The 16,209-nt window shown below is 49.7% G+C and overlaps 1 protein-coding gene across 5 annotated transcripts; it reads right to left on the bottom strand.

The window, feature by feature from the left end:
• Positions 1-1,418: 1,418 nt before the first annotated feature.
• Positions 1,419-15,718, bottom strand: LOC139705732 (E3 ubiquitin-protein ligase TRIM58-like). 5 transcript variants are annotated; one of them, XM_071611926.1, is made up of 6 exons: positions 15,245-15,717; positions 13,000-13,143; positions 9,657-9,887; positions 7,656-7,678; positions 7,462-7,580; positions 1,419-3,186 (listed from the first exon to the last, which is right to left on the bottom strand). In XM_071611926.1, exons 1-6 carry the CDS (start codon positions 15,665-15,667, stop codon positions 2,600-2,602), a joined length of 1,527 nt encoding a protein of 508 aa, XP_071468027.1. In that variant the 5' UTR covers positions 15,668-15,717; the 3' UTR covers positions 1,419-2,599. The 5 variants fall into 5 exon arrangements, with proteins under 5 accessions (XP_071468027.1, XP_071468030.1, XP_071468029.1 ...); XM_071611929.1 differs by having other exon boundaries at positions 13,000-13,095; positions 15,245-15,715; XM_071611928.1 differs by having other exon boundaries at positions 7,462-7,562; positions 15,245-15,715.
• Positions 15,719-16,209: the final 491 nt, after the last annotated feature.

Here is a 16,209-nt window from a genome sequence, read left to right on the forward strand (position 1 = left end):
TTTTTTTCAAGAGTTACATTCCAGGAGGGGGCCTTCAGGTTGCCCTGATGGCCTATTAGTATTCACATTTTGGAGATCCTCACTTCCCAGATTCTCAGCAGGCACCCTCTTCCTGTAGCAGGTGTTCGAGGGCAGTTAACTAGGGGAAGAAAAGATGACACTGTCTTCCAAATCTTGTTAGGGAGGGGGAGAGGGGAGAAGAGAGGAAAAAAAAAAATTTTAAAATAAACCTTAGAGCAATGAGGGCTACATTCAGAGGTGAAGGGACCACTGTGAGATGAACCCAGTGATCTCGAGGGAGGGGAAGCTCAGACTACCAGGATGGGGGTGGGGAAGGGCTGACTGGACTCTGGTCCATGGGAGCCAACAGGGTGTTACCGCTGAGGGATGGGAGCTGGAGTGAAATGCAGAAAGGAGTCACTGAGATGTTTGGTCTACCTGACAGAGAAATGAGCAGGCCTCCCTTCAGAAGGGGAGGGCTTTAAATATCTTTTTATCATTCAGGGAGACTTGGGAGATATTTGTGGTTAAGATTTAGGCATATAGAGCTTAGAATATCTTTTTTTTTTTTTTTTTTTTTTTGGTGTTGGGGATTGAACCCAGGGCCTTGTGCATGCAAAGCAAGCATTCTACCAACCGAGCTATGTCCCCAGCCCCTAGAATATCGATTTTGATGACCCGTGGCACTTGACTGTGAAAAGCTAAGGCTCAGGAGAAAGAATGAAGAAGGTCAGGAATTAGATACGGATTTAAAGGATCTGGCGGGTAATGAGCCAGAATCCCAGGGGAATGGTGGGAACATTTTAGGAATTGGAAGGAATGAAGAAGAGGTCGCAATAGGAACTGTGGAGATCCCTGAAGCTTAGCACACTGGAGCTGAGAAGGACTGACATTTAGTGGCCCACAGAAATCAAAATAAAACCCAGGAGGTGAAAAGTCTCAAGGCCACTGTTGAGACAAGGCTGTCAGGTTCCAGGGCAGGCAGGCGATGTTCCTGAGGCTCCCTTCACCCTGCAGAGAGAGCAGAGGCTTGTAGACTTGCCACTTCCCACAGAGAAGGCTTCCTGTCCCAGAGAATGGCCGGGTCCCTGGAGGTTTCACCCCAGAGAGCCTTTGTCATCCCGGTGGGGAAGGCTGCACTGCAGAGCTGTCCCCTGCACTGCTTGCACATCAGAGACAGCTTGGTTTCTACAACATCTTTCTACCTCTTCTGTTTGCAAATGAGAGGCAGAGAGGGCAAGCACTTACTTGTCATCAAAACAATTAAAAATCTGAAAATAAATTTGTCATTCACATGATTGCAAGGCCAGGGAAGGACAGTCGCAGAAATCTCCAGGAAGAAAACAAAGCATCTTGAACTTTGAGATGGAGTTAAAAAGGAAGAATACACTTTGGACAGATTATCAAGATAACATTAATTAAATTTGCTCATAATTTATATTTGTTCATCATTTCAGCATTTAGCATTAGAATATTACAATATTGGTTTAGCAATTACATATTAGATAAAAATGAATACAAAGGTACAGAATAGGGGGTCTTCCATGACTTTTAAAGGATTTTGTTGGAAAGGTACAGAATATACTTCAAAAATAGTTATTGTTATCCTTTCATTTTCAACATTACCATTTTATTTAAATAACACAGTTAATTTAAACTAGTCACATCAATCATGACCTTAAATACCTACCCTAATACTGTGAAGGCCAGTAAATTGTTCCAGGCACAGGAGACCCCAAGTGAAGGACACCTGCTGCAGTCCTGGGGCCAGTTCCCTGAGCAGGCAGGAGGCTGCAGCTGTCCCCTGGCCCCATGAATGGGTGCAGCCCTTTGGCAAGCTGATGCAAACCTTCTTTATTCCCTCCTGACCCTGAAGAAAACCAGTTGGATCAAATATCTAGGGCATTCCTACTTTTACAAACATTTGCAGAGGTATAGAGAGAAGATTGAAATCCATTTTATGGTTGGAGCAATGAATTTCACGACCCTCAAAAACTGTTCCCAGAATAAAGACAGAAAGCAAGTGAAGACTGTGACTAGAAACACACACTTGTGAAGGATGATTTTGAATATGTTGATGTAAAAGGAAATGAAACTTTAAACAACCAGAGGTATCTAGGGGGAAAAAAAAGGCGGGGTGGTGGTGGTGGTGGTGGTGGTGGTGGTGGACAAGGAATGAGACAGAGGAGGAGCCAGCCAGGAAGGTGAGGGGGGAGTGTCCGGGAGGGAGCAGCCTCAGTCTGCTCGGGCCCCCTGCAGGGTTTCCATCTCTCAGCCTCGAGATTCAGCCTCGGGATGGGAAGATACTGAAGAGAATGGAAATTATAACGAACGTACAGAACTCTTTAATAGGAGACTATTAATTTGAAAGAAAAGCCATCGAGTAAGTGGGGGGCCATCCGGGAATAGTTTGAGGAGACCCTCCAGGTCCAACGTTCCCGCATACACAGCATCTCCTGTCTGCTTGGATTTCAAGGAACCTCCTCAGGCCCGAGCAAGAGGCTGCCCTGAGCTGGGCACTTGGTGAAGCTGTAGGTCCCTCCTCCGCCGCTCTCCAGGGCCCTTGGACTGGCTGCGGGAGGACCCTGAGCACAGCACTTCAGGACTGAAGGTCGCCCACGAGAGGAGGGTCAGGGTGGCCCCCGGATGCCCAGTTCTCTGCCTCTGCTTCTGCCATCGGTGGCAAGATCAGCGGCGCCTCGTCGCAGACGAAGAAGTAGGGCCGGAGGACACCCGATGACACCTGGCTGAAGCTGTAGATATAGGACCCGTCCGTGACGTTGTAGAAGGACACCTCGCCCGCCTCGTAGTCCAGGAAGACCCCGATGCGGCGCGGCCGCTCTAGCTGCAGCAGGGGCGCGGACGGGGAGGCCAGCACCATGTACTCGCAGCCGCGCAGCAGCCACAGGGCCCAGACGCCGTTCTCCGGGGATGGCGTGGCTTCCCCCTTCCTCTGCACCGAGTCCTGGCAGATGCCCAGGCCCCACTCGGCCCACGCTCCCACCACCACCTCCCAGTAGTGTCTCCCTGATGAGAAGCTCTGCAAGCCCAGGATGCAGGGCCAGGTGTCGAATCGCTCGGGGTTGCGGGGCACGTCCCTCCACAGCTCCCCGTCCTGCACGCTGCGCAGGTCGGCTGTCAGCAGGAGGCTGGGGTGCGCCGTGGAAGGGTCCAGCTTCACGTCCACTGCAGAGAGTGGTGGGACACGTGAATGCACGGGAAGGACTAGACGCCCCGGGGGTGAGCGTCCGCAACGCCCTCTCTCAGACTGCCCCAAGAAATAGGCCTTTCTCCAGGGTCTGAGTACGTCTTTGATCTGCTGGGGCGCCCAGGGCGGCCTTAACCAGGCCATTAGGACAGCAGCGCTGTCAGCTTGCTGGGAAGCCAAACGCCCAGTCGAAGGCAACTTTGCATTTGCACCCAGAGCTCTTGGGTGCACTTAGGATCATCTGCGCTTGGCATGAAATTTATAAACTGCTTGGGGATTGTTTTTCTTAAAACGTATAGGATAATTTCATTAATATGAAATCCACTACTTTCAAAGTGGTGTGACTGTGGTGGGGGAATTGTAAGCTAGATGCCCTGACTCCACGCCCTGGTGTTATTACCTTCATGATTATGTGACATTCTAGGACAGCAGAGGCTATCTGGGAGGGTCTGACCTAATCCCACGAGCCCTTTAAAACTAGAAAGTCCTCTAGCTATCAGGATGGTGGCAGAAGAGAGTCTTAGACTTGGCTCTGATACAGCGTTGCCAGGGTGGAAGGGGAGGGTCACATGAGGGGAAGGTGAGAGCACTCTGGAGCAGAGTGGCCCAAATGATGGCTTGCAGGAAAACAAGGACCGTGGCGTTGCAGCTGCAGGGAACTCCAGCTGGAAAGTCCTTCCCCAGACTCCTCAGAGAGGCTCAGTGCAGCCAACCCCTGGGTTTTGGCCTTCAGAGACCCTAACCCAAGCAAGGGAGCCAGCTTCTCCCACCTGCAAGTCTGATCTTTGGACCTGTGAGCTTACTAGTGGATGTTGTCTAAAGTGGCTGTTTGTAGTGATTGGTTCCGCAAGAGGAGGACCATCTAACATGTACTGTGGAGTCCCAGCAAGACTGGTGCAGGATTGACTCACATACATAGTAGGCAAACACATCTACATCAAAACCAGAGTACTTCCTTATAAGTACTCAAAGGTAGTAAATTCATTAATAGACCTTAAGGTCATGGCAAAAACAGTTACTACTCGTACTAGTCTAATTCATCTTCAAGCCACACGTCATGAACTTCTATGGATACCTAAACCTAACTGGCCACATCATTAGGCTCTGTGTGTTCATTACCTATGTTAAATCAGGAAGCCACCTTCTTCTTCTTCTTCTTCTTCTTTTTTTTTTTTTTTTGGTACCGGGGATTGAACTCAGGGACACCCGACTACTGAGCCACATCCCCAGTCCTATTTTGTATTTTATTTAGAGACAGGGTCTCACTGAGTTGCTTAGCACCTCGCTTTTGCTGAGGCTGGCTTTGAACTCATGATCCTCTTGCCTCAGCCTCCCCAGCCGCTGGGATTACAGGCATGTACCATCAAACCCGGCTAGGAAGCCACCTCTAATGTGGCTATTACCACCCCACAATATTGATGAGGAGATTCAAAGACTGTACCTGGTTTCCCAACTCCAGAGGAAGCAAATACCAGCCTGGAATGTGGCTCCTGTGGGACTGCCGGGCTCATTTAACATGCCACCTCTTTGCACAATGCTCAGCTCCATTGTTAGCCAAAGAAATCTGTGAACGAGCTTTGACTAGTTCTCCCTGTTCCTTTCTCCTAAACCTAGCTATCAAGGATAATGGGACCATCGCACACAACAAACTGTCCTGCCCACCTGCCCAGTGGCCACCAGGGTGGTGAAGGGATGCTCCTGTGTCAGTCGGCACCATGAGGACCTGACTGTCCTGGAGAGACTCCTACTCTTTTCCAGACTCACCAGCGCCCATGCTTCCCTCCTTCTTGATCTCCCCCCTCCTCCGTCACTGCCCCAGGACAAGCTGCAGTGCCAAGTTGGGGACTTCTTTTCCGGCTCACGCCCTATGGTTATAGGTTGGCTCACTCAACTCTCCAGTCAACTCCAGTCCTCCGCTACTGATTGCAGTGCGTGTTGCCAGCCTGGCCTCTCCCCTGAAGGTCCTTATTGTGAACTCATCTGCCTCCCTGGCCAGTTTTGGATGCTCAGTACCTGCCACAGCACCAACCTGCCCCCAAACCAGCCAGTTGCCCTTCTTGGGCCTTGCCTGCAGCATGGCCATCAGCACAACCAGCCGTTTTGTGTGGCAGTTCTCGGGGTCCAAGACCCTGGGTCCTCCTCACTCTCCTCTCACCACAACACACAGCTCATTCAGGAGCAGATCCCAGCAGCTCCGCTTCCATGGCCGGCCAAGGATGTGGCCATTTGGAACCTTTCATACCAACACTGGGGGTCACCTACACTCATCTGCTACTGATCAGTGACAAAGGACACCAGCTGCTGTCTTGGTGACTTTAATTCATCACAATAAAGCACCGGGATGATGTGCACACCATGCCAGTCCTACCGTGCTGTCTCCCCAGGAATACCCTGTGCTCTCCCGCTGAGTGCCGCTCACAGAAGCAGCCCACCTCTCCAGCCCTGCTGCCTTGTCCTCCTTGCCCTCCCCCTGGGCTGCCCTCACCATCCTGTCCTCACGTCCCAGTACACCTGCCGCACTTCCTGCTTCCCGACGCTCTGCTCCTCTCCCTGTTGCGCAGCTTTTTCTTTCTATTATTATGATTATTAACATGCATCAATTGTAGAAATTAGTGGACGTCACTGTTTCCCCTCATCTAGTTCAAACTTGGAGCCTCTGGCCACCCTCATCACACTCTACAGAAGCCCGTGTCCTCTCCTCATAGCCGTGTGCCTGGGTAACTGAAGTCAGTATTTGCACCGTGAATCACGGTCATAGCACATTTGATTTGCTTTTGTTCTTCAATGATTCACTCCACTGGTAGAAAGGGCAGCATAAACTAGGCAGCATGGGCTGGATTCATTCACTAACTATTTCTTTCGGTAAAAAGGAAAAGCATAGGAGGTGACAGAGTCTGGGGGTGTGCTGCGAAGGCCCTCATCAAGTCACATGGCTAGTGTATGTTCACCTGTCCACCAAACGGGGGGGGGGGTCACTGGGTGCTACAACTGAGGTAGGTTTTCTCATTACAGGACAAGACTGTCCCTGGGAAGCCACAGTTTGTATTATGTGGTGCAAAGTAGATTTTAAAAGGAAATAGTAAAAATATTGAATCGTCACTATTTTACAGAACAACATGAAAGCCATTTCATGCAGACCCTCTGGGTGTCCCTGACTGGCATCCGCTTGGATTGTGCACAAATGTCCCCTCCCCCTTCCTGCAGGCAGGTGCACTGTTCCACCCCTTCACAGCCAGACTCACCCCAACACTGAAATCCTCAGGAAGGCCAAGGGCAGTGCTTGAGTCATGGTGAGAGAGTGCAGTGTATTTTTGGTCTACAGGTCCTGACACACCAGTTCCCAAAAGTCCTGAGACAAGGGACTCTTTTGCATGCTAATGAGATGGCTGGTGCTTGTAGGCCTCGATGACCTCAGGATGGGGCTGGTTTCCAGGGAACCCCCTTTGTATTAAAGGGATAGAACCTTCAGTCCAACATCCCCCTGCCTCTGGGAGGAGAGCGGGGCTGAAGCTCCAGGAGTCAGCAGTGGCCAGTGGTGTCACTGGTCATGCCTGCTAAATGAAGCCTCCATAAACCCAAAGGCGAAGCTTGACAGTGGCTGCACACAAGGAGATCCTGCAAGGAGCACCCAGAGAGGGTGTGTTGCCCCTCCCCATACCACCCTGTTGGTTTCCTCCACCTGGCTTCTGGTCCCCATCCTCTGCAACACCCTGTACAATAACTGACCAAGTGTGAGTAGGGTCTGAGTTCTGGGAGCTGCTCTAGCAAACAAACCGCGCTCATAGAGCGGGTCCTGGGAAAGCTGCTTTGCAGTTGGCTGGTCAGAGGCACAAGCCACAGCCTGCTTGTTCCTTGCTCCTGAAGCAGGGCACAGCTTTGCGGGACCAGGCCCTCAACCTGTGGGATTCGATGATGCCTGCAGGTGGACAGTGTCAGAATTGAGTGAGTGGGAGCCAGCGGGGCAACCCTGGAGAACTGATGGACTCCTCGAGGGAGACACCCACATGTTCTGCTGGGCAGGGCTGACGCACTGTACCCGGGAAGGAGCTGGAGGTCTGCCAGGCTGGGCCCCAGGTGAGAGGCCACGACACCCTGTGAGCTCCCTCGCATATGAGAGCACACTCACACAGTGAGTTTCAGAGACCTGAGGCTCTGCTGTGGCTGCTCTGCTGTGGCCACAGGCCAGGGCAGTAAGGGCAGCAGTAAGCCCCACACTCTCAGCATCAGTTCCCAGGCTCCAGGGCTCCACCCACCTTGGAATCTCCTCAACATTTCCCGCAGGCCAGGGATGCGACACGTGGTCTTCAGTTCCATGGGGATGGTCTCTGGTTCCAGCCGCATCACAGCCTTACTTCTGAGAAGAGCAGAGAACCTGGAAATGTCAGCATGGCCACACCAGCCCTCTCCGCCTCCCCCGCTCCCTCACTGGAGTGGAAAGTACACTTACCGGCTCAGGGCTCCTTGCACACCCTGGAAGTAAGAGACACAAGCAGGTGTAAGTGCTTCCCACAGTTGACTGGGGACACACCACGAAAATGTCTTTAGAATGTACTGGAAATAATTAACAAGCAACATAAGACTGCAGGTGACAGTGAATCTCTGTTAATTAAAGGCAAAAAAGGCTATAATTGAATTCTCACATGACTCTAAAATTTAAAAATCAGGAATATAATTAGAACAGAGTCAGACTACACAAAGTTTATATTAATTCCCATGAAACCTATCCATCAACTGTGGATTGTCAACTGATAGCTCTAGTTATTGGGCTATTTTAACAGTTACATTCTGCATTTTATACAGATAGAATTAGGGTAAAAATCCTACATGTTTTCGGAATTTACTCGAGGAACAGAGATAAGTACGGCATAGATCCTGGGACTGGACATATTGCTCATGGTCGAGGGCTTGCCTGACTTGAACAGGGCCCTGTGTCTGTCCCAGTACTCCAGAAAAAGTCATCTTCAAATTCGAATTCTCTGAACCAACAGACAAAGCTACTAACTGTCTAAGGAGATAAGAAAGGAAGTCATTACTATCCAGCAACAGTGTATCTCAAAGCGGGTAACAAAAAGGTCACCTCCAACACTTGTCTTCTTCCCTAAAAGTGGTCAACGGTCGGACAAATTTCAACAAGGCATGAATGCAGGGAAACCATTTGCCTTGTCCTTTATGGACATGATCGGCCTGGGGCTTGGCCAGTGGGGTAAAATGAAGATCATTGGTATCAGAGAAGAAAGAGAGAGGACACAGACAAAAATTATGTAAGACTATATTCTTACTATGATTTGTACTATAAACCATTTTAACATTTATATGGTGCAAAGAAATACTCATTTTAAATGAGATGTTACCTGAGATAATGCAGTGAATATTATTTTTGAAAATGCCAACGTTCATGTGCTTACTTGCCACCTATACTTGAAAAATTAATTTCTTTCTGGCTCTCTGTTTACTCATTAGGAAATGAGCACAGCCATGACATTGGTAATGGGAATGAAGATAGAATGGACAGATTGAATAAAGTGCTTGGTAGATAAAAGCGTTTCATGCAGTTACTTAGTGATTCCCCATCAGATGCCACAATATTGACAACTGTGTTTGCAAATGTCACAAGACAGCGACTGGGTTTATGTGCCTGGAACTTGCAGTGTCCAGAGGCGAGTCAGTTGGGACACTGTGGGCCAGCCACTCAGTGGGGATCTGCACTCTCTTTTAGGTTAGAATCCTTGCCTGTCACTGGGGCAAGGTACAGAGAAAAGTACCAGGTGAATGAATTTCTGTTGCAGGCAGCCCTGTGAACAACACCTGTGGGGCAGAACAGCTGTGTCTGTGACCCCAGACCCTGGGGAGGCTGGGGCAGGAGGGGGCGGTTCAAGGCCAGCCTGGGCCTCTGAGTGAGACCCTGTCTCCAATTAAAACTTTAAAAAGGCTGCTCTGAAGTCCCAACAGATTGAGAAATCTGCAGGGGAGTCCATACACTCCCACCATGCCTGGAGTCCATACACTCCCACCATACACTCCCCTTAGGACTTAACACAGGAATTTCAAGCTGGACTAGGTGAAGCACTGCTCATACTTCTGGCTATTTTCCATGAAATGGGCTGCCAGAGGCTTTGGGGGTTGAACATTCATGAAAATCAGCAATATCATCTTTGATAAAAGGACGGTTTCTCAGCCAGAATGGTGCACCTTATCCTTGCCCCAGCTGTTCACGATTCCATAAATAATTAATTTTAACTCATCACATATTGAAGTTTTTGTCTTTTGCATGAGCTAAATGGTCCTCTGGGTTCATCCTGACTCAGGGCCCAGTATTCGGTCGTAAGATGCCTTCTAAGGAAGTACTGCTGAGCTCTGTCCTAGAGAGCTGGGTGCCTTCGTGTCCCATGCCAAGGCTTGTCCCCATCCCCTCAGCCTCTGTGGGCCTGGCCTCCTGAGGCCACCTCACCTCCAGCAGCCCCAAGGCTGGGCGCTGGCACCTCTCCTCCAGCTCCTCTGCCAGCTCCTTGAGGGCCTTGCTGTGCTGGGCCAGCTGGTCCTTACTGTCCCGCAGTCTCTGCAGGGTGGCTCTCTCCTCCTCCTCCAGCCTCCACAGCTGCAGCTGCTCTTCAAGGGCCAGAAAGCCACGGTGCTTCTCAAACTCCAACCTGAAGCGCTGCCGCTGCATCTCCACCTTCTCCTGGAGCAACAGGAGACCCCATCAGGCTGGGGCAAGGTGTGTGGGATGGGCAGCCAGAGAAGGGACGTCCCGCATCAACCCCCACCCCCGAACCCACCCCCGCCTCGCTCTGCACCTCTGGGGAGGACCTCAGAAACCAGAGGCCGGGAACAGGAGAGGCGGCCGGTGGGGTTTTCAAGCTCAGAGTCTGGGAAGACTGTGCCCATGGGCCCCCTTGTGCTGCAGGGCCGGAGGCAAGGCCTTTGACAAGCGGATTTCAATATCACGAGTCAAATGCAGCAGAAAGAGAAGCGTGGGGATCATCTGGGCACCTCCGAGAGCCTGTGTGGCCCCACAGCAGAGGGCTGGCTCTGCTGCTGGATGGGTGGCCAGGAAGAGCAGAAGGCCTGGGCTGTGAGGGACAATGTGACAGGAGAACACACAGATGTTCTCTTGTCCCAGGAGAAGCAAGAAACCAGCACAAGGCCGTGTCCTCTGCAGAGCCCAGAAGAGCTAACTGCCACGCAGGCCACTCACTCCAGGCTATTACACCAGCCCCTACCCAAATCTCCCATCACGGCTCTTGTTGTTGCTTTCCTGGTGCTGAGGACAGAGCCCCTGGCTTCACTCAGGCTGGGCAAGCGCTCTGCCCCTGAGGCACACCTGGCCCTCACATGTCGGTGTCTGACTGAACCTAAGGATCACACTGTGCACAGGGGATCGCATCTAAATGTTATTCTCTTGAAATTAGTAGCTAGAAACCCAGCTTTAAACTGAGCATGAGCGGCAAGTCACCCTCCCAAAGCATCTGCACCTTGGGTTGTCTGTTTTGTTTTTAAACCTGATAATTTCTTGGTTTAATTGAAAGACATAAATTATCATCAAAATTATTATAAAAGACATATATATATATAATTTTTAATCCAAATAATAGTTCTCCCCAAATGACTGGAGGTACTTTGGATCGCCCCTCTCGGGGAGGTGCCGCCTACTGCTGCCATCCACCGCAGAGGCTGAGTGCTGTTGAGCGACAGCCTACGGGGACAGTGCCTACTCCTCCTGACAAGGAGCTGATGGCCCACTGGCCACAGCGCCAAGGTCTCCCACTTCCTTCTTCCCATTTTGCATTCCTACCTCCTTTACTATTTTCTAAATCACTGATTCATACACTCTTGGCCTTCTCCTCAGGGACACTGACTCTGCATTCCACATTCTGGTTCCCGAGAGGCATAGAAATGCACACTGTCTCCCAGGGCAGGCTGCTGGAGAGAGGGCTGAGCACTGACACAGGGAGGGGAGTCCAGGGGTGCACCAGGGATGACGGGGTGGAGAGGCCGCGGCAGCCCAGCTTCCTTCATGTCACCCTCTTGAGTGCCACAATTTCCTCTGGATGTGAAGAAAGAAGAAGTGCTGCTGCAGAACTTAGAGCTCCTTTCCATCAAGCCTGTGCCTGATGGTTCTGGCTCATGTGAACATGAGCGACCAAGAAGTTCAGACATGGCTACTCGCCTCTGAACGAGATATCTTAGCATCACTTCTATGTTATGACACGCGTTGGAGGTTTTAAAATGCGGGAATTCAGATCTTGCACTTGGGTTCCTGATTTCATAAATCTGTGGTCAGGCCAATATTTTAAAAAATTAAATATTATTACCTTTAAATAATAAAGATTGTGAATCAGTGCTTAACTTTACCTATAATAGACATAGCAATAGGAGAAGGTAAGACTTATTTCATAAGAAAAATATAGCAAAAATGGTCCTTGTGAGCCAGGTACAGTGGTGCACTGTAATTCCAGTGACTCACTGAGGCTGGAGGATCACAAGTTTGAGGCCACCTTCTACAGCTTAGTGGGACCTGTTTCAAAATAAAAAGTAAAAAGGGCTGTGGATGTAGCTCAATTGCCTAGCACCTTGGTTTCAATGCCCAGCACAATAATAAATAAATAAATAAATAAAGGTCCTTATGAAAATATCTGTATGAAGATAGTGTATCAAACTAAATTTTTGAGGAAGAAAATAATATAAAGAATGATTTTAGCATGGTGATTTGGAGGAGAAAGAAGAGGAATATTCTATAAAATATATCTGATCATGTTATATACTGTACTGTGTACCTAATAAACCCATCCAACATGACACTATATGTGGTTCACAGCCTTGGCACTGTGGCAGGTTTGACCTACAATTCACTGTTGAGGGGTGCAGTTGCTGCTCTGGGCACTGTAGGGGGCCAAGCAACATTCCAGCCTCTGCCATGAATGGCAGCAGCAAGCATGGTGACTCAAAGCCTCTCCAGCTGTGGAACTGGAGAGGAGGGCATGTGGTCCAGGTTCACAGCCACTGTGTGTAAATGAAATGTAGGAGAAAAACAAGGGGGGAGGGGCTGCTGAGGTGCAGAAAGAGGGGACCGTGGATGGATGACCCAAGGAGGCTGAAGGCTCCAGTCCCTCCCTGTATAGATGGCCCCTGGGAACTGCACCACATCTGTCACCAAGCCTGTGGCATTCACTGTTTAACTGTCCGACAAATACAGTTTGACACTACAGTAGCAGGTGGTGGCACCCACCCCAGCAGTGAGTTTCACAGTAAGATCAAGAGAGTAAAGCTATTTATATTTAATATCACTTGGGGTCTGGGACAATTCAGGATGGCCATGAGATGTTTCTATGGAGCGCCTAAGTAAATGGCAAGCTCGCTGGAGAATGGATGCTGCAGTCTGGCTGGGCACAAAATAACCGAGCCGCCACACAGCCTTGTAGGTTCAAACAGCAACCTTTATTCCCGAACTCTCACCAGCACTCTACACACACTTCCAGGGAACACACTGCCTCCACCGGGCTCTGTGCGCCAATTCTCTCAGAACCCTGAGAGAACTCAAAAGGAACTCCAAAGTAGTGGGCTCCCTAACTAGAGGCAGCAGGATCCGCCCTAATCCTGGAGCCACCCTATTCCCAGCAGGATCCGCCCTAATCCCCCCACCCCAGCAGCCCTAATCCCAGAGCAGGGTCACCTTTCAACCATTCCATCTGGGAAAAATGCCAGGCGTCATTCTGACTAAACTGTGGCTCTCAACAAATGGAGACTCAGGAAGAGGGTGGTGCCTGCAGATCCCCAGGCCCAAGGCCTCCTACCTTCCACAGCACAGTCCTCCTCCCCACATTGGCTTCCTGCATCATCGCCTCCTCCATCTCCTTCCTCACCAGCTCCAGCGCCATCTGCAGCTTCACCTGTGTGGAGCAGACTGTGAGGACCTGCAGGATCAACTGGAAAACTCCCTAGAATGCAGGTGGACACCTTCACTGGTAACTCAGTTAATACCAGATGCAAAGATTCATCTAAAATCGTACTCCTTGTACCATTACTATTGTAAAACTACAATGACTAAAATGTAAAAATGAGTGGCAAAACATTTTACATCAACACGATAGGAAACTTAATGACAAGAAATAGAATTACAATGTCAAATAAGTACATTTTATAACGGTGCCAATTTTGAAAAAAAAATGCTTATAATGAATATGTAAAAAATAGATGGAGAGAAATGAAGACATTATTAGGTGAAATGTCATCTATTGGTGCTAGGTTGAAGAGTGATACAATTTCTTATTAATTACGATGAGAAAAGTGTGTTTGTTATTAGTACTATAAGTCATGGTGTTTCACCAAAAATAAATCTTGTTGGTTAAAATATGTTAAATGAAGTCAGGTGCGGTGGTGCATGCCCATAATCTCAGCAAATTAGAGGGTAAGGCAGGAGGATCTCAAGTTCAAGGTCAGCCTTAGCAATTTAACACTGCCCTAAGCAACTTTGTGAGACCCTATCTCAAAATAAAAAAATAAAAAGTCTGAGGATGTGGCTCAGTGGTAAAGCCCCAGGGTTCAATCCTTGGTATCATTAAATAAATTAATAAATAAAATAAAATACTTTAGGTGAAAACCACAATATTCTGTACATCTCAAAAGGAGTAAAATAAGTGTAAAAAAGCCTACCAAACAATCAAACAAACAAAAACCCAGAAATTACATCTCTTCAATGATAAGACCCTTCCAAGAGGCATATACATGCCTTTCTTTTTAAAACAGGAAGCTCCCATAAAAACACATACAGAAATATGTTTTTAGTAGAAAATAATACAAATTCTACCTCTAAACTTATTCAATAAATCTTACATATATATCATTCACTTTAAAATATTATAATACTCTATATAAAGTACACATAAAGTAACATTAGAATTCATGGTGGCATCAGAATAAAAAGAGGCATATGTTTGGTGTTTGTAAGAAATAGAGCCATTCTCACTTGTAGACGGAGGAAAGCTCCCTGGAACCAAAGACACTGAGCAAAAAAGCAAGGAGGTGAAAGAAGAGGCATGTTTGGGGACAAGAGTGACTAGGCTAATTTTGCTGGGGCCCATGTTTGGCTTGTATAAGAGCAGAAGGAAGGGGACTTCAGAACCTAGAAAGTCTGATTGACAGACCAAGGAGTTTGGATGGTACTTATTTTTTATCTAATTGACTACTGAAAACAGAGAACATCTTTAGCGATATCACAGCAGCCATGTTCTGTATGGTACTTTGGGGATTTAGACAGACAGAAGCATACTTGACTTTTTAGGTAGGCTAGAGAGCACCTATACCTGTACTTTGTAGAGGATAATAGAAATCAAGAGGAAAAATCAAGAGAGAAATTTCCAAGATTGTCCAGATGAATGTTGGCTGGTGAATACCCCAGTCCTTAACTTAAAACAAACAAATAGAATAAATAAATGAACGCTTTAAGAAAGCTGGTACTTGGAACTTAATTGCAGTGTGATGGAGTGCTTTGGCTAACTGTGCCAGTAGACTAAAAAGACAGCTTTGACCTCTTCTGTGCTAGCAGCTGTTCCAGATTCCGGGACAGGCACGTGTTTAGAGTATGTCCCAGGACCAGAGGGCACCTGTGGGAAGACACCTGTGCAGAGTCCCTCGGAGCGCTCTTGGGGTCAAGCACCTTTGCAACTCGGTCCTACTTCAGGGGACCCAGACAGTCCAGGCCTGAGCAGACGCTATTCCTCACGAAGGTCCGAGCCCGAGGGTGGCCTTGGTGCCCATGTTAAGGGACCTAGACAGACACCAGGCAAACGCTGCGCCCTAGGAATCCCGTCAGTGGAAGCAAGTACGACGGAGGTGCAAGGCTGTCACCGAGACTCACTGCACAGCCCGCCGGCTTGGGATCGAGAAGAAAAAGACCAGCTTGAAAGCAGCCGGTCCCGCGCTGGCTAGCGGGAGCCGAGGCAGGACGACCCAGCGGGCCGGGCGCTCGGTGCCCCGGTGCCTTCCGTCCTACACGAGCGGCCCGCGGCCCAGCTCGGCACCCCGGGCTCCCGCGCTCACCTGGTAGCTCCTGGCGGCCTCCCGCAGCGGCGCCGTGCGGTGGCCCTGGTGCTCGGGCGTGGTGTCGCAGACCCAGCACAAGAATGCCTGGTCCTCCTCGCAGAAGCGGCTCAGGTCCTCGCCGTGCCGCGCGCACTGGCGCGCCCCCGCGGGCTCCGCGCCCAGCCCGAGCTGCCGCACGCTGTCCACCAGGCTGGCCAGCTGCCGGTTGGGCCGAAAGTTCTCGGGCCTGAAGGGGCCGCGGCACTGAGGACAGGCGTACACGTCGCCCTGCGCGCTCTCCGACTTCTCGCAGAATTCCGAGATGCACCGGAGGCAGAAGCTGTGGCCGCAGTCCACGCTGATGGGGTCCTGCAGGAAATCCAGGCACACGGAGCACCGGGCCTCCTCCTGGAGCCGCTCCCCGGGCGCCCCGGAGGCCATGGTGCTGGCCTCGCCTGGCCGCGTGGCTGCCGCTGCCGCGCGGAGCCAGTTATCTCCTCTGTCGCCTGGCACCAAGAGAAGGGCTCATGGCCAGGATGGGTTATCGCTGGCTGGGGTTCAAGAGTCTTAATTAACCACTTCTGCTGATGATTTACAACTCAGACACCCTCAACCACAGGAGTAAAAATTGACATTCAAGTAATCCTTATCTCCTTGGAAGCTGAGCTCTTCTTTCTCTCTTCCTCACTCTTCCTTCCACGGAATATTTTTATTTGAGTGCTTTGATGTAATGCAACATTTAAGTCATCTGAAAGGGAAGCATCATGGAGATTTGACTACTTATCTCAAAAGTTTAAAAGTCCAAAGTTTAACAAGATTTTACAAAGTAACCTGAAGTGCATCGATGAAGGGAATTAGCTGATTGTAGCCCGGTTCTGTGGTCTTCACGATATTCCAGGTGAACTGGACACAGAGGCACATACTTGCCTAAGGGTGAGCCCAGCTGAGCCTTTCTCCCTGGAGTCTGGGCGTGCACCTTCGCA

This window comes from Marmota flaviventris, chromosome 5 (assembly GCF_047511675.1).
Source record: "Marmota flaviventris isolate mMarFla1 chromosome 5, mMarFla1.hap1, whole genome shotgun sequence".
Lineage (NCBI taxonomy): Eukaryota > Metazoa > Chordata > Mammalia > Rodentia > Sciuridae > Marmota > Marmota flaviventris.

Excerpts from the sequence above, each read along its gene's own strand:
- LOC139705732 (XM_071611926.1), bottom strand. The coding sequence starts at position 15,667 with ATGGCCTCCGGGGCGCCCGGGGAGCGGCTCCAGGAGGAGGCCCGGTGC. Across the intron at positions 7,679-9,656 it reads CAGCCTTGGGGCTGCTGGAG|GGTGTGCAAGGAGCCCTGAG; the intron begins GTGAGGTGGCCT and ends TCTTACTTCCAG. Across the intron at positions 3,187-7,461 it reads AATGTTGAGGAGATTCCAAG|TGGACGTGAAGCTGGACCCT; the intron begins GTGGGTGGAGCC and ends CACTCTCTGCAG.